This window comes from Mauremys mutica, chromosome 3, assembly GCF_020497125.1.
Source record: "Mauremys mutica isolate MM-2020 ecotype Southern chromosome 3, ASM2049712v1, whole genome shotgun sequence".
NCBI classification, from domain to species: Eukaryota; Metazoa; Chordata; order Testudines; family Geoemydidae; genus Mauremys; species Mauremys mutica.
This window is the reverse complement of record NC_059074.1, coordinates 8,527,544-8,550,662: the sequence shown is the minus strand read 5'-3', so window position 1 is coordinate 8,550,662 and position 23,119 is coordinate 8,527,544. Positions and strand designations below refer to the sequence as shown.

The 23,119-nt window shown below is 45.8% G+C and overlaps 1 protein-coding gene across 7 annotated transcripts; it reads right to left on the bottom strand.

Moving 5' to 3' along the window:
• Positions 1–9,067: 9,067 nt before the first annotated feature.
• Positions 9,068–20,957, bottom strand: LOC123367601 (serine/threonine-protein kinase PDIK1L-like). Of its 7 annotated transcripts, XR_006578549.1 has the most exons (6): positions 20,700–20,836; positions 18,419–19,047; positions 16,776–16,992; positions 14,022–14,257; positions 11,318–11,450; positions 9,068–9,383 (listed from the first exon to the last, which is right to left on the bottom strand). XR_006578549.1 is itself a non-coding variant. In XM_045011937.1 (5 exons), exons 2-4 carry the CDS (start codon positions 18,962–18,964, stop codon positions 14,028–14,030), a joined length of 993 nt encoding a protein of 330 aa, XP_044867872.1. In that variant the 5' UTR covers positions 18,965–19,047; positions 20,884–20,957; the 3' UTR covers positions 9,068–11,450; positions 14,022–14,027. The 7 variants fall into 7 exon arrangements, 6 of the variants coding, with proteins under 6 accessions (XP_044867872.1, XP_044867874.1, XP_044867871.1 ...); XM_045011937.1 differs by lacking the exon at positions 20,700–20,836 and adding an exon at positions 20,884–20,957 and having other exon boundaries at positions 9,068–11,450; XM_045011939.1 differs by having other exon boundaries at positions 9,068–11,450; positions 20,817–20,856.
• Between the last annotated feature and the right edge of the window lie 2,162 nt (positions 20,958–23,119).

Below are 23,119 nucleotides of genomic sequence, written 5' to 3'. Positions count from 1 at the left end.
TTCCCCCTCCCCCCCCCCCCCCCCCCCAGGCAGCTGTCTAACTTCCTGCAAATCAGGTAGATAAATGTCTTAGCACTACATATAGTCCCAAAATTAATTGTAGGCATCTTTTTTTTGAGAACTGGGAGAAATCAAAACCAGCCTTGCACTCCCTGTTATTTAAGTGCCAGTCCTATCCAGCACTGCAGCTATATGCAGAAAGCACAAGCTCAGTGCCCAGTCTGCCTCTGTCCCTTTCTTCTGTTCTGTTTAGGTTTTTACACTGCAGCTGTCACCACAGCATCTTAGGGCAAAATCCACAAAGGAAACTTAGGGTCAGTACTGCAATGCCCTACTGCATAGTGGAATTGTCCCCAAATTAGGTGCCTGGCTGCAATATACGATGCATGAGAAGAGTTAGGTGCCTAAAAATGGGATTAACAGCAGCCAGCAGGCTGAGTGGCAGCTGATTAAATTAGCTAGAAGTAAATGCTGAGAAGAGGTCTGTGGCCTAAGCCTCACCCCCCCAGAGGTAATTAAGTAGCTATGGAGTAGAAGGAACTGCTTATCTCTGCTTGGAATTCACAGCTGTGAGCCTGCTCTTGGAGTTAGGTGCCCAAATCAGCGCAGGTCATCCCCTCCTCATGAAAACTAGAGAGTCTGAGAGAGACTCACTGCACTACAGCCAATAGCCAGGGGCTAGCCAACTCACCAGCGTGGGAGAGGGCCCTGTTTTCAAATTCCTGCTCTGCCTGGTTTGGAGAAGGGACTTGAATGTCCCTATCCCAGGTGCATGCCCTGACCACCGGGCCTATGCTTTCTCCCTCCTGTATGTTTGTATAAGTAATAGAGCTATCAAGCAATTAAAAAAAGTAATTGTGATTAATCGTGCTATTAAACAAAAATAGAATACCATTTATTTAAATATTTCTGGATGTTTTCTACATTTTCAAATATATTGATTTCAGTTACAACACAGAATACAAAGTGTACAGTGCTCACTTTATTTTTTATTACAAATATTTGCACTGTAAAAAACAAATGAAATAGTATTTTTCAATTCACCTAATACAAGTACTGTAGTGCAATCTCTTTATCATTAAAGTTGAACTTACAAATGTAGAATTATGTACAAAAAATAATTGCATTCAAAAATAAACAATGTAAAACTTTAGCGCCTACAAGTCCATTCAGTCCTACTTCAGCCAATTGCTCAAACAAGATTGTTTACATTTGTAGAAGATAATGCTGCCTGTTTCTTGTTTACAACGTCACCTGAAAGTGAGAACAGGAGTTCTGCACCAGTTGCAACTTTTTCAAGGCTGATGCTTTCAAGTACAGAGGTGCATGACTGAGGCATCGGAGATGAGCGGACTGGCACGGCTCTTATAGTGGCAGCCATCACTCTAGTACCTAGGGCACAATCGCCTAGAGAGCTGTTGCTGATAGGGTGTATTTTATTGCAACCCATGTTATGTGAGATTCCAACAGCAGTGAGGCGTCTAGGCCGCCTAGCCTACGTTGGGTATTTAAAGGCAGATATCTTGGATGTAGGATGATGTTTGAGGGCAGCAAGCTCTTCAAAGCTCTACCCATCGGCAATAACATAGTTTGTCTCGGTTTAATCTTCATCCAGCTCTTCCTCAGTGCTGGCCAGACACCAGGGCTTAGTCCAGGGGTCGGCAACCTGCGGCTCCCGGCTCGCCCGGGGAAGCACCCTGGCGGGCCGGCCCGGTTTGTTTATCCGCCGCGTCGGCAACTTCGGCCGATCGCGGCTCCCACTGGCCGCGGTTCGCGGTCCCAGGCCAATGCGGGAGGCAGGAAGCCGCGGCCAGAACATCCCTCGGCTCGCGCCGCTTCCTGCCTCCCGCATTGGCCTGGGACCGCGAACCGCAGCCAGTGGGAGCCGCGATCGGCCGAAGTTGCCGACGCGGCGGATAAACAAACCGGGCCGGCCCGCCAGGGTGCTTCCCCGGGCGAGCCAGGAGCCGCAGGTTGCCGACCCCTGGCTTAGTCAATGGAAGAATACATACAGTTGCACTGGCATAACTAAAGCTGTCTAGGCCCTAATGATGATACGCTTTAAGTGGTTTAAGACTCATTTAATTTGGTAAAATACTGTATCAACTAAACTGCTTTAAGAAGGGTCTAAACTTGTTTAGCTTAATGTGGTTATTAAGTGAGGCTTAAACCATTATAAGTGCATCTGTGTTAGGGATTTGCACTGGTGTAGCTAGACTGAACCAAAAGGCTACATGGGGAAGTACACTGATATTATCATGCTAGTATAGTAGCACTGGTATAACTTCTTGTATGGACATTCTTACCCATGTGGGGTGTTATACCAGTGTTACTACAGAAACAGTATAATCTCCCCATGTAGACAAGCCATAAAGGGGTTTAGTTACACTGGTCTGTGTTTTCAGATGTAGTTAAGTCCTGGACTGGACTGATATGACAAGGTGCCTCTGTTCTTTCTGTAAACTTGCAGTGTAGGATAAGGTGGGAGACTGGGGGGGCTGGGATAGCTCAGTGGTTTGAGTATTGGCCTGCCAAACCCAGGGTTATGAATTCAATCCTTGAGGGGGCCACTTAGGGATCTGGGGCAAACTCAGTACTTGGTCCTGTTAGTGAAGGCAGGGGACTGGACTTGATGACCCTTCAAGGTCCCTTCCAGCTCTCTGAGATAGGTATATCTCCATATATTGGGCCTGGATTTGTGTGTGCATTTAGTATGGATGAACCCCATAACATTTTTCTCCGCTAGGGCTCTTGTGCATCAGGCATGGCTAGTTATTTGGAGGAGTTCAGTGAAGAAACACACACACACCCTATTGCTAATTCACTGTGCTGCAGCTCAGCAGCCTTTCACAGATGCTGCAGCCACTTCTTGAGGTCTCCCAAAGCTAAGAGGTTGTCAGGAAATCTCATTATTAAAGAAAAACTTAAAAAAGCTGCTGCATTTTCTTAAGGGACAGCTAATGTAAACTCAGGTTGCGTTTTTATTTATTTTTTTAAACACAAGCAGGGTGAGGCAGCAGCCAGTCATGCGTGCTTCTGTATTAATTTTAGCCCCCTCTTTCTGGCTAGGTCAGGGAGGACATTTCCCCACTTCCTAGCACCAGCCAAAGAAGAAACAACACACCCATAAGGGTAGAAGGCTCAGCGAGGGAGTTCACAGGAATGTTCCACATAGGGCAGGAGGAATACAATTGTGCCCTTTTCTGCAGTGTTGTAATATTGAAAGGAGGCCTGAAAGGGTTGATGGCTCTTCCACTTCCAAGCTATATTTATAGTCCTGGACTTGCTTGCTTTTCTCTTCTAGAAATTCAGGTCTTGTCTCAGTCCTGTCTCTTCCCCCGGAAACTCTATCTGCCCTCTTGCTGGCTGTAAGAGGGACCGAACTCTGGAGATCTCCCACCTCATGTGCAGCGGGGGGGCCCCTCAGCTGAGGTTGAGCCCACAGGTACTTTTGCAGGGCAGTGGCAAATGTCTCACTGCCAGGTTGTGTGTCCAGCTCCATGTGGCATTTTGTGCAAACCCTGTAATCAGCTTATTTGACTACATGCAGGTTATTTTCAAATCTGTAAACTTCACCTTTAAAGCTACTGGGTGGAGTTACTGCAGGTGACGAAGGTTGGCTTATTCGACAACTTTTGTGAATGAAGCCCTCCATTTAGGGTGACCAGATGTCCTGATTTTATAGGGACAGTCCCAATTTTGGGTTTTTTTTTTCTTATATAGGCTCCTATTACCCCCCACCCCGTCCCAATATTTCACACTTGCTGCCTAGTCATCCTGCCTCCATTATTGTGCAGGACAGATGCAGAGCAAGCTTGTACACAGATGCTTCCCGTCAGCATCCCTTATGCAGCCCTGGAAGTGGCTTTAACAGGGGTAGTGGGAGCCAGGGTGTCACTGAGGGTTTGGGGCAGCCTCTCCCCTCCTATTTCAATCCCTATTGCCTTTTCTGCCCCTCCTCCAACTTCCCTTGCAGTTCGTCTCTGTTCTGAGGTTGTGTTACTGTGCCACCAACTCCCAGCTTCTGGCAAACAGAGGCTAGGGACACCATCCCTGCCCATCCTAGCTAATAGCTATTGATGGACCTATCCTCCATGAACTTATCTGGGTTGCTCTGTCATGAACTTATCTAGTTCTTTTTTGAACCCTGTTATAGTCTTGACCTTCACAACCTCCTCTGGCAAAGAGTTCCACAGGTTGACTGTGTTTTGTGTGAAAAAACACTTCCTTATGTTTGTTCTAAACCTGCTACCTATTAATTTCATTGGGTGAGCCCCTAGTTCTTGTGTTATGAGAAGTAAATAACTTATTTACTTTCTCCACACCAGTTATGATGTTATAGACATCTATCATCTCCCCCCTTAGTCATCTCTTTTCCAAGTTGAAAAAGTCCCAGTCTTATTAATCTCACCTCATATGGCTGTTGTTCCATCTCCCTAATCATTTTTGTTGCCCTTTTCTGAACCGTGTCCAAATCCAATATATCTTTTTTGTGATGGGACAACCAAATCTGCATGCAGTATTCAAGATGTGGACATACCATGGATTTATAGAGGGGCAATATGATATTTTCTGTCTTATCACTTTCTTCATGATTCCCAACAGTCTGTTCACTTTTTTGACTGCCAATGCATATTGAGTAGCTGTTTTCAGAGAACTATCCACAATGACGCCAAGGTCTGTTTCTTGAGTGGTAACAGCTAATTTAGATCCCATTATTTTATATGTACAGTTGGGATTATGTTTTCCAGTGTGCATTACTTAACACTGAATTTCATCTGCCATTTTGTTGCCCTGTCACCCAGTTTTGAGAGATCCTTTTGCAGCTCTTCAGTCTGCCTGGGACTTAAGTATCTTGAATAGTTTTGTATCATCTGCAAATTTTGCCACCTTGCTCCTTTTTTCAGATAATTTATTAATATGTTGAATAGGACTGGGACCAGTACAGATCCCTGGGCGACACCACTCTTTCCACATTCTCTTGCTGACTGATGTTAAATTTACTTAGAAAGTTGCACTGGTTTAACTTAAATGGTTTTATTTTCAGTTTGGTGGCCTATTTTGGCTTAACTTAAACAGATGCCTAGTGAACTGATGCTAACCTGGAGGAAGACATTCTTACCCTGAAATCAGCGTATCCAAACAGGGGCTTGCACCAATTAAACTAAAATGATTTTAAAAAATATTTAAGTTAGAGTGGTGCAATTTTCTCCTGTAGACAAGGCCGTAGCACTCATGCGTGTGTGACCTGACCTCTAAAAAGCAGCTACGGAAGCCTATAGCCCTGGTAAAACTTTCTTGCTCTCTCCTACTATCGCTAAGTCATGGGAAATGAGTTTGACTTCTCATTCACTTAAAACCAGAATCTTTTTTTTAAATATATCTGCTCATGCTCTAAAAATCTCTCTGTATGACCACTATGGAAGCACCTATTGCTATTCTCTCTCTTGACTATCAGCCTGTGGCTGACTGGGGAGGGCAGATATTGGACTATGGCACAAAACAGGGGCCTGCGTGCTGGCAAATGGGTACTGCTGTAACGAGAGACTAGTGGCTGCAGCTTTACATAATTATTTTTAAATAAAAAACATTCAATTCAAGTTCTCCACGCCTGCAGCTCTTTGAAAGGAAGGGAAGACTGGTGCTGCTTAGAAGAGAGGCAATTGCCACATTCAACTTTAAAAAGCCTTGGAGAAATCAATTAGCAGCAAGAAGGCTCTTGAAAGAGTAACAGGGATTGACAGAAAGATAGTGGAAATGTGCAAGCTTGTTAACATCATTTTAAAGTGCTACCTCATTCATCAGAACGATACTGCAGCATTGAAATGCTCCTTAGCATTGTGTTCACAGAAATGGCTGCACTGTGCTTTGTAAACCCCTTGAACGTAGCTGGATCACGTCACCCACCATAGCACTTCAGCCTCCTGTATAGTGGAATACAGTAGCTACAGGATAGTCTGTTAGCATTAGTCAGTATCAGCAAAAACACCTAGGAGTCCTTGTTGCGCCTTAGAGACTAAAAGCATTCATGGGCTATAACCCACTTCCTCAGATCCAACTCTGCTGATTGAAGTGGGTTATAGCCACAAAAGCTTATGACCAAATAAATTTGTTAGTCCCTAAGGTGCCACAAGGACTCCTGATAGTGTTACTATATCCTGTGAAAACAACTGCAACAGTTTAAACTGGCTACACTGTTCTTCCTGTCCTAAACTGCTATGGCCAATGAGGGAGACTAACTGTAGTTAGCTAAGGACACTGGACCTAACATCCCTATTACTGTAAAAGATGCTGGGGTGTTTTCAAAAACTACCCAAGGTAAGAATCTGTTTTACCTCTTTCAATTGCCTTTTTCAATTGCCAGCACCTGTAAGAGCATTGTGTCCCATAGCAGCACTGCTTCAAGCAAGCAGAGACTCATCTACTGAATTCTCCTCTAGCATTTGGTTTGATCCATTCCCCGCCTCTGTATGTAAAGCAGGAGTGAAGATATTGCAGCCTACTTGTTCTGGCTACAACCCACTGCAAAAAAAATTCTGCTTGCTATAGTCCACAAATCATACTGGCTCCACTTCACACATGAAGGACAGGAAATTAAAAACCATAATCTTATCTCAGATCCTTACCCCCTCACATCTCCAGCCTGAAGACATTCAGGAGCTTTTCTTAGCCCTTGAAGAAAAGTTCTTCAGTGAGTGACCACAGTTGAACTGGCTCTGATGCTTTTTATGACAAATTCTTGCAGTAGTTGCCAAAGGACTTGAAAGCTACAGGCCAGAACCATGAAGTAAGTTGCCAAACTTTTCATCTCGCCCACTCCAAAACTTTGGCTACAGCTTGGAGAGATCTGTTCCTGTTGTCTTAACCTTGAGACCCCACTGAGATGAGGCAGTTATTTCTACCAGCTCCTGGATCCAGTTTCAAACCATCTCCTTTGCAGCATGTAGATAATATGCTGGGAACAGGCATCCAAAAAGCTTTCATTACTCTATGGTAAGCTGCCCCTTTGAGTTTAATTACAACTATTTCCTAGCAGCTGTAGATCTCACAGGTACTGTGAGTATATGATGGAATTAGAACGTAGCAGCCCTTTTGTCTTCTTCATCACTGTCCCCTTTGCCTTCTGGATGAAGAAATGATGGGATTTTCCTCTCTTTTTTTGAAAGCTGCACAGGTGGTGAACATGTTGCTATGATTAGTTTTAAAACCAGAGCAATAGCAGAAAATGGAATCACATTGGCTGACTTTCCCTGCCAGGGAGAGGAGCTAGTGAAGACTCTTCTTCCTTTCAATGAGCTCTTCCCATATCACCTTACCTCTTTGCATGTATAGTTTCCTAGTCCCATTTGAAAAACAACATGTTTGAAAGCATCTATCATCCCACAGCCAACCCGAGTCCATCCTGCCTGGGCCAGCATTGCTGGAAGAACTTACATAGGAGGTTACTCTATAGAGCTGTTTTCTCAGTGCAGGGGGATGGTTGCTGAAGCCAACACATACTTGATACTTATTTTACAGGGAGGAGTTACACAACTTCTGGAACTGAAACAGAAACACACAGTAGGATAGCAGAACTCCACCAGTATATGTTAACCTGAAATCAGTCAAGTGGTGGTGGGTCATCTCTGACATACCTGGCTGAGCCACACATATAAGAAGGGTGTGCAGAACCTCCCACACCTGTTTTTTTAAACCCCCCCCCAATTTTCCAGCTCTGAGGCATATCATGGCAGTACTTACTAGTGGGGACAGCAAATATTTTGATGCCCTATCAGTCAGCATGGTTATGAAGAGCTTAAACTGTAGCAGATATAAATAGACCTGGGTTCAGCATAAAACTTTTCCTAGTGAGAGCTGTTTGTAATAATGGTTATTAAAGTCAGAATGCCCAGCACCAGAAACTATTTGCATCAGGCTTCATGTACCTGATACCATGAAAGCAAGGTTAGACAACCCTCCCACATTTGCCTCAAGCTGCTGAGAAGCAGTCAGGCCCAATTCCAACACGCCGTTTTCAGTCAGGGACAAGATGGTCACTTTCTGCCAGGGGTGTGTTTGCTCTGGTATTCCCATTTTCTAGCAGGACTGAATAGACTTTTTCCCTTTTTGTATAAGCTGTTATTCAATCCCAGCATTTTAATCTTTTGAAAGAATGCATTTCATACATATTACCATGGATCTTTTGCAATTGTGTATTCTAACTCTAGCCAGTGTTACTACTAAAATATTACAGAAGCCATCCTACAAGGGACTCAACAGTTTCAGTAATTAAGAGCTAGGGACTAGGCACAGTGGAATTCACTTACTGTAACCCTAATATTGCTTTTAGTCCCTAAACTTTCCTACTGAGAAGCCTAAGTGTTCTGAGACCAGCAGTTCTCAGGACTGTGCAAGTTAACACAAGCACTTGCTGTAGAATAACCAAGCATATTATGCCAAGGTAGTTCAAAAGTAGATACGTTTTATGTGGAGAAGGAATTTTGAACTAGTCTGTCATGGAAATAGTTTCAAATAAACAGACATACATACATTAGGCCCGAGGTGAAGGCAATAGCTGATTTTCTGTATTTTGCTTTCTTGAAACTACGATAGTTTAACTTTGAAGAGAGAAACTTCGGTAGCATAGAAACTCAGAAGGTCCAGTTTTCTGTCCTCCTCTCCCCTACAGAAGTAGGATATTTCTTTATTCCAGGCCATGCTCATGTTCAGTTTGTGCCTTCCATATATAAACTCTGCCCATTCCCCAATTATAAGCTCAATTCTCAAGAAGTGCTACCTTCTGTAGGACAGAATAGAAGGTAAAAATGGATGAGATTTATTAGGTGATCTAGTCTCAGTACAGTGCAAGACTGTTCCCTACAGAATTGTCCCTGTTTGCTGTCAGCACCACATTATGTCACAGATGAGAGGGAGTTTTAGGAACAAGCATGTCAGGAGCATAAGACAGGTAACCAAGAGCAAATTCTAAACCTCCACCCGAGAGCATTTAGTTTTTAGTCCTGTAAATAATAAAAGCTGAGAAACATTTATCTTTGCTCACTGAAACAATAGCTTTGGATACAAGGTGTCTGTATAAAACCTTTTATTAAATTTAACATACACAGTGTGAGGTAACAAAAACGCACACATACAAATACGTATTTCTAACAGAGGCTGTGGAGAACATCAACAAAGTACGATAAAACAAGCAAGAATAGCCAACCCTGTGCCACACACACATTTAAAGTGCCTCAAAGTGGTTTTATTGCCTGGTGTAATCTTAACTGTAGTCTACATTCCAAAGTTTGACTCTTCCTCAACTATGATGGTTCCACAAGACTAGCAGACTTTGCGTGTTCTAAGAACAGATGGCATTGGAGAGCCAGACAGCACAGTTTCAATAGCTGTGGGAGTTAAGAAAGAAGAAATACATTTTAAAAGAATAATTTCTTCAGTAAAGCAGGTTGAACAATTTTGCAGCCTAAAGCTGGTTAGCAAAAAACAGTCAGCTAGTGCTGTAGAATGAGCCACCTAACTTGAGAAACAAAACCACAGCAACACCAGCAAGCTGTAAAATTGAGCAGTATTGTATGGGAAGATGAGCAGACCAAAGCCAAAGCATACTTACTAATAGTCTCATTGCTTTAACGAGACAAGAACCTTCTCCAAAATACATCTAAAATTTCCAGATGACAAATGAGTTTCAGACTCCCATTCTCACCTGCTTGAGCCTATCCAACCGTATCCCTCTGAGCAATGCTGAACCGGCTGGGAAGAACTAACTCCTTTCACTGCTATAGCTAACCTATTTGTCCAGGGCAGAATGTAGAGCAAAAGTTTGCACTGCTACCTCACTATAACTGCCAGGCCAGCAACTTCCACCAGCACTAAGTTTGTTAAAAGATTTTGAGGTTTTTCCAAAAGTTTTATAAAGGAGAGTTTTGGGTGAGTATGTTCCTGCAGCAGCTCTGATCATTAACCATTAATACTGGATATTCATTTGTTATTTGATGGTTATAGCTAGAGCTCAGATGACTTGAGTCTGCAAGGAAATGCTGCATTTTACAGAGGTAGGCATCACCAAGCCATAGGGAGAGTTCTCCACTTCTTCCTGTGAAGCCCACTAGGGCTTCCAGATCAAAGTAAGTAAGTAGTGTGGAATATATTCTAGGGAAGGTTCTACTATACGAACTTTTAAGACGAGGGAATGCAGAAGCTTTTATATTGCAGTCACAGCTCTGTGGCGGAAGGGAAGGGAAGAGAATGGAGACTGGTTTGCAGGCAATAGCTAATGTCCACAGCAGACTGTCAAGGCCCAGAGATCTGATTCATTTTTAAAAATCTGTAACATATTTCAAACATTTTTGCCATTAATTCCAAGCACTGTTCTCCCTCCATAAATGGTGCTGTTGTGACTTCACATCAGTTACCTGCTTCCTCCCCCAAGACCTCCTTCCAACATGCCTGTGTTGGCAAGGTCTCCTGTATGGCACAAGCGTACATCGAGACAAAAAGAGGAGCTCTCTTCTGTCTTCCTCTGACAATACATTCCTGTCCCATAATATCAGTTGTGTCCAAAGATACTGTAGCCCACCTTCAAACCACCAGTTAAAAGAGCGCTGAGGGCAAGAAGAGAATTGGAGGGAAAACCAGGGCTACTTAGTCACCTTCCTGGAAATAAGGGCTTTTAGAAATAGTTAAATATCAATCCCAGAGGTGTTAACTATTTTCAGACGGGGGAAAATAGGTTGGATCCCTATTGACCTGCCAATACTCCTTTTCATTTCCCATGTCAGAGTAGCTGGGACAAACAGCTGACACAGCAGACAGCTTCAGTCTCTAAACCACTTAAGGTAATAGTGATGCATACATTCTAACAACATATTAAACAGTCTTTGTATTTATTTTAAGAATGCATTTCTGTTAAGCTAAGCAAGAATATTCACAAACTACTGTGATGAAAATATATTCTGTTTCTGCTAGAAAGTTTTTGGATAAACATTAGATTAGATTACACCATGCCACTCTTTCAGCAACAGCCACTATTTAGTTACATGGCCAAGCACCATGGAATGAAGGAATTACATGAAAAGCTCTAATTAAACACTGCACAAGACAATCCTCATCTGCTGTACCAAGGACAGGTCATATTGGAATTGACACTTCAGAGCATGGCCACTGAGTTGATAAGGTTGGCAGCCCCAGTCACCAACATCCTTCTTCACTATTATACAAGCAAAGGGTCACTCTGCAATACTCCATTAAAAAAACTGGGCAATCTATATAGGACGTACATATTAAAATTACTATACAAATAAATAATTGTTCCTTTACATACAACCACTGGGGCAAATGGGAAGCAGTCAAGATTTATTCTGACCAGTCTCCCTCAGGGTCAAACCATTAATCCAACGAGAATTCAGAGGTATTGGTCAGGATGCCTGTGTGATGGTAACAGTGGAATACAGGACCTGTGGAAGAAGCCAGTGACAATCAAAGACCTCATCACCACACCTTAATTAGACTAGCATTCCAATGAACAAGAACCCTTATTTCAGATTACATGTTAGCAGGGCGATTCAGTTTCAATTCCAGCCCAGACTGGTGGCAACTGAAATCTTTTACCATCTGATGTCTAGTTAGTGGTTTGACACTAATTCCTAGGGTAAAACTTTCTACATAGCTAAACCATCACTGCACTGGTTCAACAGAGAGGTCAAAAATTGAACAAGCATCAAGTGAGCTACCCTGTCTCCTGAGAGGAGACTGCTGAAGCAGGGGACTGAGACAGCCACGTAGGGCTTTGTGGGGGAATGCGCACTGCCCTGCCTGCTGTACCTGCAATTCTCCAGATTTACTCTTAACACGGCAACCGCCATGTGAAACTGATGATGTTTCCAATCTTCTACAGCAGTGGTTCTCAAACTTTTGTACTAGTGACCCCTTTTACACAGCAAGCCTCTGAGTACGACCCCCCCCCCATCTTATAAATTAAAAAACACTTTAATATATTTTACATTATAAATGCTGGAGGCAAAGCGGGGTTTGGGATGAAAGCTGACAGGTCTTGACCCCCCCCCACATGTAATAATCTCCTGACCTCCAGTTTGAGAACCCCTGTACAGCATCCTTTATGCTCTTCTACCCCATTAACTTAAGAATTCACAGTCATGATAGTAAACAATCTAACATTGATCTGATAATTAGTGTACTGTTGGGCAGTACCCAACACCAGTGGTTTTCAAACTTTTTTCCTCTAACCCAGTTGAAGAAAATTGTTGATGCCCATGACCCTCATAACAGCTTTTGACTAGAGTTTTCATAAAATCATAATATTGCAATACGTTCCAGCTTACCCCACTTTACATAACTAGCTAGACACTAGCCTTAGTAACCCTATGGTAAGGAGTGTGGGAGGTGGCCTAGGATAGGGCAGAGGGTGGGATGCAGGGGTGAGGGGCTCAGGATGAAGGAGGGGGCTCAGGGCTGGGGCAGAAGGTTGGCAGGCAGGCAGGTGATTGGGCCAGGGATGAGGAGTTTGGGGTGCCCCAGAGCTGGGGCCAGAGGACTCCCCCCAGCCCTCCCCCTGCCAGCAGGCAGCACAGAGCGCCGGGGGAAGGGCCTCTCTCCCTCTGCCAGCAGCAGCGGGGGGGGAGGGGGAGGGAAGAGGCCCACAGCAGCCCTGCAAGCCATAACTTGCTCCCCTCCCCAGTTCCTGCCCACCCCCTACCTCTCTCTTCTTCAGGTCCGTGCTGCGCGGCCATTTACAGCTACTGCGCAGCAACAATCATCATAATTTGAATCAGTCAGGTGACCCAGTGCCTGACACCAGTACTTTGGGGGGGAAAAAAAAAACTGCCTTAGACCACAAGTTTCAGGTTGGGGTCACTTGCTTCTCAGGCTGATATGAGCTAAAGGTGCCCGAAAGAGATTCCCAGCTCCAGGAAGAAAAAACTGTACTTATTAGCAACCCTTATACTGTGCGTCAGCATGGTGGGTTTGAGAGAGCCCAGTATTCTTCAGCAAGAAAGCTGGGGTTTTCTATCACTGAGGAAAGGATGCAAGAGACCCCTTTGGGGGCAAAAGAAAGGTGACTGATAGTCTTATAAAGTTTGGTATCAATCTCTATTGCTGCTCATTTCAACTAACATTTCTGCAGTCCGCCATGGAGAACAGTCTTATAGCAAACTTAAAAACAGAGGCAACAATTAGAAAATGACAGTGAATTGGTGTAATTTGCAACAGAATGAAGTGTTTTAGTCGCTACCCTCTTAACGGCTTTCTGTTACCTCATTACAATGTACCAAAACATTTGACAAAGAATTCCTGAAATTTGTGCTGTACACACTTGAGGTTTTAACAAAGCTGCTACTGTCTAGTCTCAAAAACAAAAAAGGTCACAACAACATGCAATGACTAGGGCCAAAATTTTCAAGTGTGAGCATAGTCAGACTTAATCAGCAGCATGATTTTCATAGGGACCCAGGAAGGGCACAGGGACACACTCTAGCAGATTCTGTTTCAGGACTGAGGCCTGTTTGTAAAAGCAGTTTGAGGCAGGAACCCCACCTTTCTCTGTGTACAGCACGACCCCCAATCTGATAGGGCTCTTGGCACTAACATAACAGTCAACTTTTCATTATATAACCTGGCTCACATTTGTCTAACATGCAAGAGCGTGCCAAACACCACCTTTTAAGGTGCATCCACACGTGGAAAATATGTGGTAACACACAGCAACAAATGTGTGCGAAACCCATTACAGGTGCTTATTAAGGAGAAACGGGTTAATTTGACACTGGTTTCTTATCTCCAGTTCTATTACCGATAAGCGTGCTGAGCAGTTACCACTCATGGGGCCATACAATATACTGAACCTATAGAGCAGTTATCCTGACAGTGAAGGGTGCAATCAAACTGAAAGAAACCAAGCAATGACTAGAGAACTGCTGTTAGATTTAAAGAAATTTAGGCCAATCAGGTCAGTATCAAAAACTAGGATTGCAAGTTTGAAATGAAATTACCTCAGTACAGACACGAACCTGCTGCTATGAACGTTGGCGCTTTTTCCCATATGAGATTCTCCTGATTCGAATTTCTAGTTGGAAGGCATCCAGTCTTTCCTTTGGGTTAAAAGTTAACATGTCATGCAGGAGTCTGCAGAGATCGTCTGGCATGGACTTCTTGTTCTTCAGAGGAATTTGCAGTTCCATGTTGGGATTCTCCAGCAGCGCCTCCCCAACAGGAATAAGCTGCTTGCCTTGACAGATGTAGGTTCCTGGGCATAGTTTGTAAAGAGGGAGAAGTCAGATTGGGGAAAAGGAGAATCCTCACAAGAGTAAGTTCATCCACACCACAGGTCCATCTGACAAGCAACACAAGATTTATTAGTAGAAGATCACAGCATGTGAAACCCAACTTCAGAGCCTACTGCCAAGATAAGTGTTGTAAGATACCAGCCCCAGAAGAAGTTCAATACCAAAACAGGAACCATCAAGTTTGTTACATCCCCATTTCTGCACAAGTGTGCATCAAGCAGAGGGAAACAGAAAGACACTTTTAAATTTGGCCTGCACAGGACATTGTCAAATGGTTATAGGGATCACATGTGAAGAAAACAGCCTGTTGCAAAGAGCTTCCCCTACTACACTCTGTTTCAATTAATTTTACCACATCAGCAGAACTGGAAGCTCTAAGACAGAGAGAGGCAGGTTATGTTTGGTTCATATGACTTAGAAAAAAGTTAACTGAGCAAATAGTGATTCAGTTATTTAAGTCAAACAACTTTTAATAATAAATGATCATATGTTCCATTTCCCTTTATCCAGTCTGCTGGATACAGCTTCTCCTCAGCAAAATTAAGGAACAGAAATGTAAATAAATTCACTGGTCAAAGTGAATTAGCTGGGTTCCAAAGAGACAGCAAAGGAAACTCTGCTCAGTCAAGCTGCTCTGCCCTCGCAGCAAGCACTGAATAAATGACCGATCTGCATATGGAGGTTAGCCAGGCAAGTCTCTTATCTCGAGCTGGCGGATGGCTATTGAATAAACTTTAATGAAGTCTGTTCATGCCTTGGTCTCAGCCCCAGAACGTTTCCTGTTTTTCTAGCCAAGAACTAAAACGTTTTTTTCCTGTTTGGCATTTTGAAAAGGAACCATCTCAGTTCTTAATTCCATTATGTTTTGAAAACTTAAAGCAGCCGCTCAGTAAAAGGAGCCTCTCTCTGAATGCCTTTATTGGGACTTGAAATTATAACAATATTTTAAAAAATGTATAATTATGTATATTGGGCTTCCTTGAGTGCGAGTTGAAATGCCTCTGATTAGTATGTTCATATAAAAGATTGTCAGTCTGTTCTTTTGAGGCGCATTTTCTGTTGCAATATATATTCCTAGAATCACACACCATCTATCCCTGTAGAATCTTGTTCAGCCAGACACAGCACTAAGGATGACTTAAACGTCCCTCCCCGCTTCATAACCTATTTTCTTACATGTCCTTACAATCCTTTGGATGGGTCCTTTGCCTTGTGGGCTTTAAATATACCACCACTATCAGCAGGACAAAATGTACCAACTGTAGATCAGCCCATCTTCAAGGAAAGATAGATTTACAGCAAGGGTAACAAGGTAGAGCAGAGGTTCTCAAACTGGGGGGTGCAGAATGTATTGGGAGGGATGGAGGGCACGCATGAGATTTAGGGGAGGGGGAATTTACTGCACACATTTTACCCCCAGCAATGAAAAACTAGCAAAGATGATTCCTCCGGACAGATCAGGTTCTCAGATGGCACTGTGCATTTGACTCCAGATGGCGCTGCGCATTTTGATGGATTTCTGTTAAGCTTGCCTAGCATTATACAAATTGCCATTTGTAGGTTAATCCATTTGCACATTTAAGTGTCAGCACGGACCACAACTGCAGTTTTGCTTTTGCTCTTATTACAATGGATCATTGACTCATTCGTGCCGCAGGGAAAAAAAACTCAAGTGAAAAACAAAGATGCCAAAACTCATTCTAGTGAAGCACCGCTGCCGCATATATCGGTATATGTACTTGTGTGACAGGAGGTGGGCGCATAAACTACCACAGACACAAAGAAGGGTGGTCCGATCAAGTAAGTTTGAGAGCCACTGGTAAAGCAGACATGGCTATAAAGTTGCTGAATCTTGACTGTAGGGTGTGGATATACTGAAAATGTTTCACCAATGGAATTTAACTCTGAGTTTCAGGATTTCCTTTGGAATATGTTTGGAGGTTTTGTTTCGGAGTTCTTTGGTTGGTTGGTTTATTAAAGTTCATTGGAGCTAGTCCCATTTCTGCTGCTCTCCCAACCCCCTATCCTCAATGGATGGCCCAAGCCAGGTGACAAGTTCTCTTCTCCTGGTCATTTATCTCAAAACGTTTTTTGTAAATGGAAAAGCAGTACAGATCACAAAAGTCTAACAAAGCTTTCAAACAAAAGTAAAGTTAAGATAATGTGCTCTGAACATGTTGCTCCTAGGTCTTAAAGATTGGGGAGTCCCGCAAAGGAAGCGGACTCAACATGAGGAAAGGGGTAGGGAGAAAGAGGAAGAGGGCTTTACGGATTTCTGGCAATACCTCTGGTGGAGATGTGGAGAAATGTTGACAGACTCCAGAGGAAGCCATATCCAATACTATGCCAGAAAAAAGGGTGAGGATGTGACTATACCTGGGGGAAAGATCCTCAGGGCTTAGAGGATTGCTGGGGATAGGGCAGGAGAACGATCTATAAATTAGGGCTCATTGCTGGCTGTACAGCAAGTATTCTCACCAAGCAATTCCTTCTCAGAGTCTCCATCCCTGAAGGTAATCCTCTCTACCATAGCCCAGAAAATGATCCCGAGGGCAAAGATATCAGCTTTGGCAGTATAACGACCTTCCCACACTTCTGGTGCCATGTAGAAGTTTGACCCACAGGCTGACGAGAAGCAATGCTGGTTCACATTCACTTTCCCCTGGCATATCTTACTCAGGCCAAAGTCTGCTACCTATAGACGAAAAGGGGAGAGATTAGGAGGTCACCATCATTACCTATATCACTGTACTGTGCATACAGGCATGAACAGAACAGCAATTGAGCAGGTAGCTATATTGAGTGCTCTGAACTCTAATATATTCACTATCAGAGGGGTAGCCGTGTTAGTCTGGATCTGTAAAAGCAACAAAGAATCCTGTGGCACCTTATAGACTAACAGACGTTTTGCAGCATGAGCTTTCGTGGGTGAATACCCACTTCTTCAGATGCAAGATTGCATCTGAAGAAGTGGGTATTCACCCACGAAAGCTCATGCTGCAAAACGTCTGTTAGTCTATAAGGTGCCACAGGATTCTTTGTTGCTAATATATTCACTATTATCTGTACTGAATAATAAAACTTCAGTTTGTCCTTTGGCTGCTCTAAAGGAGAAAGCAATATGCCAGTATTGATCTTGAGGGCCAAGACATGGGTTACCCACAAGGGACAGGCCTACCATCCTGAGTTAACTGCTGGAACTCCCGTGGAATTGGGAGTAAACTGTGAGTTGACTTTCTTGCCACTAAGCTGCTCTTCCCATTGAATTATTCCAGAGAAAGACTTTTTTTTTTTTCAGTCTGTCTCTGTAAGGAAGAGAATTAGTCAGTCTTCATTTTAACCACGAAGACCCATGGCTGGAGCCCAGATGAAGCAAGAGATAAGAAAACCTCTTGCTTCCAAAACTATAGACTACAATATTGGAAGTGTTGACAGGTGTGTAAGGACTGTAGGTCCACCAATAAGGGAAGGGAAGATGCTGTATAAGCCTCTGAAGACCTTATTCTCAATATCTTCATGCTTCCTTCCCATACCCCCAAAGGACAAATCTAATCTGTTCCAGAAAGCAGGAACCATAGTAAGGTTAGTTGCAATCAGTTAATCCAGAGTGTATTTAAAATGTCCCTCTCTGCAAGCAACTTTATCCTCTACCATTTAGTGTGGCAACCCTCTAGTCCCAGTGTTACCAAGTATAGCCCCAATAAGTCCTGGACCCAACAGTGTGATTGCACTGAAATCACAAGTGCCCTGCTGCTTTCATTGAGAAAATATTCCACCACTGATCAGGAACACAGTGGCTAGGTAGTGGTTTAAAACTGAATTAGCCCTAAATTGTTCCTCTTAAGGGAATGTCTTGCGCATGAAAGATGCTACTGAAATGCTCTCAGGATTCTCCGAAGAGGCCAAAAGGTAATTGACTGCCCCACACCCTCACCAAAATTCTTTTTTGAGACTCATACAAGTGAATTGCCCATCCTTTTCTAAAAGTTCAAAGGGAAGGAAACAAATGAGGAAACTGAATATTACAACGTTATCCAAGTGACCAACTCAGTGCAAGTAATGCAATTGGCACAACACTTCACCCATATATTGAGCAGCAGCAAGAAGGATTCCCCTCTTACCTTTACTACAGGACCTCCAGGGCTATGGGAAATAAGAATATTATCTGACTTCAGGTCTCTGTGCACAATCTGATTTCTGTGCAAGAAAGCAACAGCACTGCTCAGCTGCTGCATGAAGCTATTATTCAGCTGAGAATCTGGAGTGCGAGACAGCAAAAAATCATTCATGTTTCCACCATCACAGAACTCCATCACAAACCACACAAAACAGGCAGACTTGGGGTCCATGCATCTCCGCCCTTTCAGACAGGTCTCAATCAGCAGCAGATGACTATCCGATTTCCTGTACTGGCGGCTGATTGGCTGAAAGACTTGGCCACTCTGCAAGACACACTCTTCTAACTGGATCACATTCTCATGTTGGCTCTGAACACTTTGCAGGGCCCAAAACTCTTGCAAAGCCAGTTCCACATTTTCAGGTACGTTACACTGCATCCTTTTCACTGCAACTTTGTTTCTGGTTTGACTGACAACTGCCTCGTAAACTACCCCATAGCTCCCTCGGCCCACTTCCCGTACAATGCTGTACTTAGCTTCTGTAGCCATATCTTTTTGTGGCCCAATGGGCAATAGACAAAAATAGTCTTTGAAGTCATAACAATCCTCAGACTTTCACCTGCAACAAAATCCTGAAAGAGAAAGACAAGGAAAGTTTGGTAAAAATCTGACAGCTCACCCACAATGCTTCATGTGCTTCTGTTTGATCCTTTAGTTTAGTGGTCTATATTTTACTGTGTGTTGCTTGGAACATAGAAACCTGTTGCAACAGTGGAATTTTAAGAAAGAAATCGAGCATGGACACAGCTTTCAAGAATCACTGTTCAGCACAGTCCTGCTGCATAGTTTGCTACAACCACACTGCAAAATGGCACTGTGCAGAACTAAACTGCTGCATTAACAGTGCACACAATGAACAATGTTTGGTAAAGAGAAAGGTGACCTTCCCAGTGCAGAGTGCATCCCCCAAGTAGGGGAGAAATGGAGGAAGACATCACCTGAGCAGCAGCTTCTAGGCAAAGCTGGTTTGCCAACACTGCCTCTCCAAAGGTGCTGAACAGCCCCACCAACCCCTACACCCGCTCCCCACATCTGCAGTCCCAAATCCCACTCCCTCACTGACTAGCCTCATGCACCTACTGTATCACCGCAGTGCCAGCTATCCCCTCCCCCACAACATTGTCCTGACTCCCAACCCCAGAACCCAGCCCCTGAAATCCCCCCCATCCCTCTTCATCTTCCAACCACCCCAGTCCCTGATCACCTTCCCACAGTCCAGCCATCACATCCCAGTCTGCACTAATCCCTATCCCTCCCCCCCCCCCCATGGCCCAGCCATCACCACATCCTGCCTCCCCTCTCCCCCGCAAGCCCCCTCCCCGTCCCCATGGCCCAGCCATCACCAGATCCTGCCCCCCCAACCCCTCCCCATGGCCCAGCCATCACCAGATCCTGCCCCCACCCCATGGCCCAGCCATCACCAGAACCTGCCCCCCAACCCCTCCCCATGGCCCAGCCATCACCAGATCCTGCCCCCCCAACCCCTCCCCATGGCCCAGCCATCACCAGATCCTGCCCCCACCCCATGGCCCAGCCATCACCAGAACCTGCCCCCCAACCCCTCCCCGTCCCCATGGCCCAGCCATCACCAGATCCTGCCCCCCCAACCCCTCCCCATGGCCCAGCCATCACCAGATCCTGCCCCCACCCCATGGCCCAGCCATCACCAGAACCTGCCCCCCAACCCCTCCCCCTCCCCATGGCCCAGCCATCACCAGATCCTGCCCCCCCAACCCCTCCCCATGGCCCAGCCATCACCAGAACCTGCCCCCCCAACCCCTCCCCCTCGTCCAGCCATCACCAGAACCTGCCCCCCCAACCCCTCCCCCTCGTCCAGCCATCACCAGAACCTGCCCCCCCTCCCCCACCCCATGGTCCAGCCATCACCAGAACCTGCCCCCCCCAACCCCTCCCCCTGGCCCAGCCATCACCAGATCCTGCCCCCCCAACCCCGCCCCCTCCCCATCCCCATGGCCCAGCCATCACCAGAACCTGCCCCCCCGTCCCCATGGCCCAGCCATCACCAGATCCTGCCCCCCCAACCCCTCCCCCTCCCCATGGCCCAGCCATCACCACATCATGCCTCCCCAGACCCCGGCCCAGCCATCACCAGATCCTGCCCCCCCAGATCCTGCCCCCCCCATGGCCCAGCCATCACCACATCCTGCCCCCCCAGACCCCGGCCCAGCCATCACCCTCCTCCGCGTCCTGCCCCCTCACTCACCAACGGCCCAGCCCCGCCGCAGCAGCGCCCCACCCCGGGCCACCAGCCACCCGCGCTCTGAGGCGAAGGCTGCTCAGGGCCCCGGCCTCCCGGAGCGGAGGCCCCCGGGGTCCTCACCGCCCCGCGCCTCCATGGCTCCCCTCAGCCCGGGGAAAAACGCGGTTACTGCCACGCGCTGACCTACCCGGCCGGTCCCCGCCGCACTTCCCGCCACGGCCACGCGACACAGCCCATTGGCCAACGCCCAGCCAACCAGCGAGGAGGGGTGGAGCCTCGGGCGCGCGCGCGCGCGCACACACACACCCACCAACCAGCAGCCGGAGGGGTGGAGCCGCAGCCACGCACCCGCCAACCAGCGAACACTTGGGCTCGCTCCGTGAGCGTGGTCACTCAGTGCGCTGCCCCGCCTCCGCCGCGCATGCGCTATGAAGACCGCCTGGGAGACCGGCTGAAGAGCGGCTGGCAAGGAGACTCCAAACCCCAGCATCCCTTGCGCACAAATCAGCCCTGACGGCTCATAGCTAGGACCAATGCATGCTGGGAATCGTGGTCTCAACAAACTACACAGGGCCGCTGCAGGCGTCAAGGGAGCGCATTGCACTCTGGGGCCTGAAGTCCCTGTAGCCCACCACCCATCGCATGTGCAGATGGGGCATTGGTGGGCGGGAAGCTGCCAAAACCCTCCCCCCCATCTCCCCCGCGATGAGACCCACCATCTCCCCCTAGGGCTGACCACTGTCTGCGTCCTGTAGGGCAGCCTCACACGGGGACCTGCCCAGGGCTTCTCTATCCTGGGGAATTTCCCCAAACCTGGGCATTTGTGAGTAAAATGTTCTGAATGAAAATTCCCAATTTCCCAAGTTGAAACATTTTACTCACAAATGCCCAGGTTTGGGGAAATTTCCCAGGATATAGAAGCACTGTAAAAAACTTTATCTGGGAATTTTTCACCAGATTTGGGAAATGTTTAGCGCTAGGTTGGGAAAAGTTGGCATCACGAGATAGAAGCCCTGGATCTGCCTCTTCCCCAGCCACTCAATGAAACAACACACACATACACACTCTCTTCCCCGCCCCCGGCCACCTTGTGCCCTGGAATCCCCACACCATTCAACTGCTGCTGTGACCTGCCATCTCGTCCTCTTCCCACCCACCCTCAAAGCTCTGCCCTACCCTGATGTGTCTTCCTCCCCTGTTTCAGAGCTTCTGCACTCAACAACTCAGCTCCGGCTGGCCTCCCTGCTCCCCATACTCAGTTGCCCTGCTCTGCCCAACGCACCCAACTCCTTCGTGTCCTCCTCCTGCTCTCTTCCATGACCTCTTCATGCCTCCACAATATACTCCTTCAATTCCCTTCTTACAAGGCCCCTTCCCTGCCAATCTCACACAGCCCAGCCCTCCCATCAACCAAGGATTCGTATGTCCATCCTATTATAGCAAAAAAGCATGGCCCCAACAAAACCTATGTCATAATTTACTGCTTGTTCACACGCCTTTCATAGCTCCCTTCCCTACATTCCTGTGTTGTAAGATTGTAAGATCTTCATGTCCAGGATCATAGTGCTTTTGACATCGTGTTTTAATTTGCCTGAGGGTATCCCCTGTAGACAGCAAATTTGCAACCATGAAATTATTCCATTCGGAGAGAACCAATTTTACTAGTGATATTGAGAACCTCAACTAACAGCTAGCATTTCTCCAAGATCTTACTACCTACACATTAATTTAAATAAATCTTGTAAAACTATATTTAATAATACCATTTGATGATTCCCAATAATATTACTAGGCCTATGTCTTTTTTTCATGTCTGTAAAGCGCTTAGGACTAGATACACAAAGGGATTTAGGTGCCTAACTGCAACTTTAGGTATCTGAATCCAAAACTTAGAATTTCAGAATCTCTGCTCAGCTGCCACCTAATCCTGTAGGCACTTAAATTTCTGACATTGCATATGTACAAAGCCAAAGCTGTTTGCTGCCTAGCCCACACCTAAGCCCCAGTGGGGTCCTCAATCTAGACATTTGCCGTAGGCGTTCTCACCAGCTGCCTTCAAACATGAATGCTGAATTGAGCCCTGCACAAAATGTCATAGTGCCTCTCTTATACCTGAGCACTCACCTGCCATGGGGGAGACCCAGATTCAAATTCTCACCCTGCCTGACTTGCATCAAGGACTTGAACCCACATCTCCTACATCCCACATGAGTGCTCTAATATAGGGTATATGCAGGGGAGGGTGTGTGGGGGGGTCTTTCCTTGTTGCAGCTATTCCACTTTGTATGAAATAAATGTCCATTGGGCCAGAGAGGGAACAAAAATGACTCTATAGCCTGGGGGTAGTAGCCATAAGCTAAGGGAGAACTTCTTTAGCTGCATGTAGTTGTTGTAAATCCTTTAGTCTGTCTCTGTTCCTCCAA

What these genes read in the sequence shown, in the direction of transcription:
- LOC123367601 (XM_045011937.1), bottom strand. Translation starts at nt 18,964, where the DNA reads ATGGCTACAGAAGCTAAGTACAGCATTGTACGGGAAGTGGGCCGAGGG. An exon ending in CTGGAGGTCCTGTAGTAAAG is followed by an intron (nt 16,993 to 18,418) that starts GTAAGAGGGGAA and finishes TTTCGTCTATAG; the next exon opens with GTAGCAGACTTTGGCCTGAG. An exon ending in CTCTGAGAAGGAATTGCTTG is followed by an intron (nt 14,258 to 16,775) that starts GTGAGAATACTT and finishes AACTATGCCCAG; the next exon opens with GAACCTACATCTGTCAAGGC.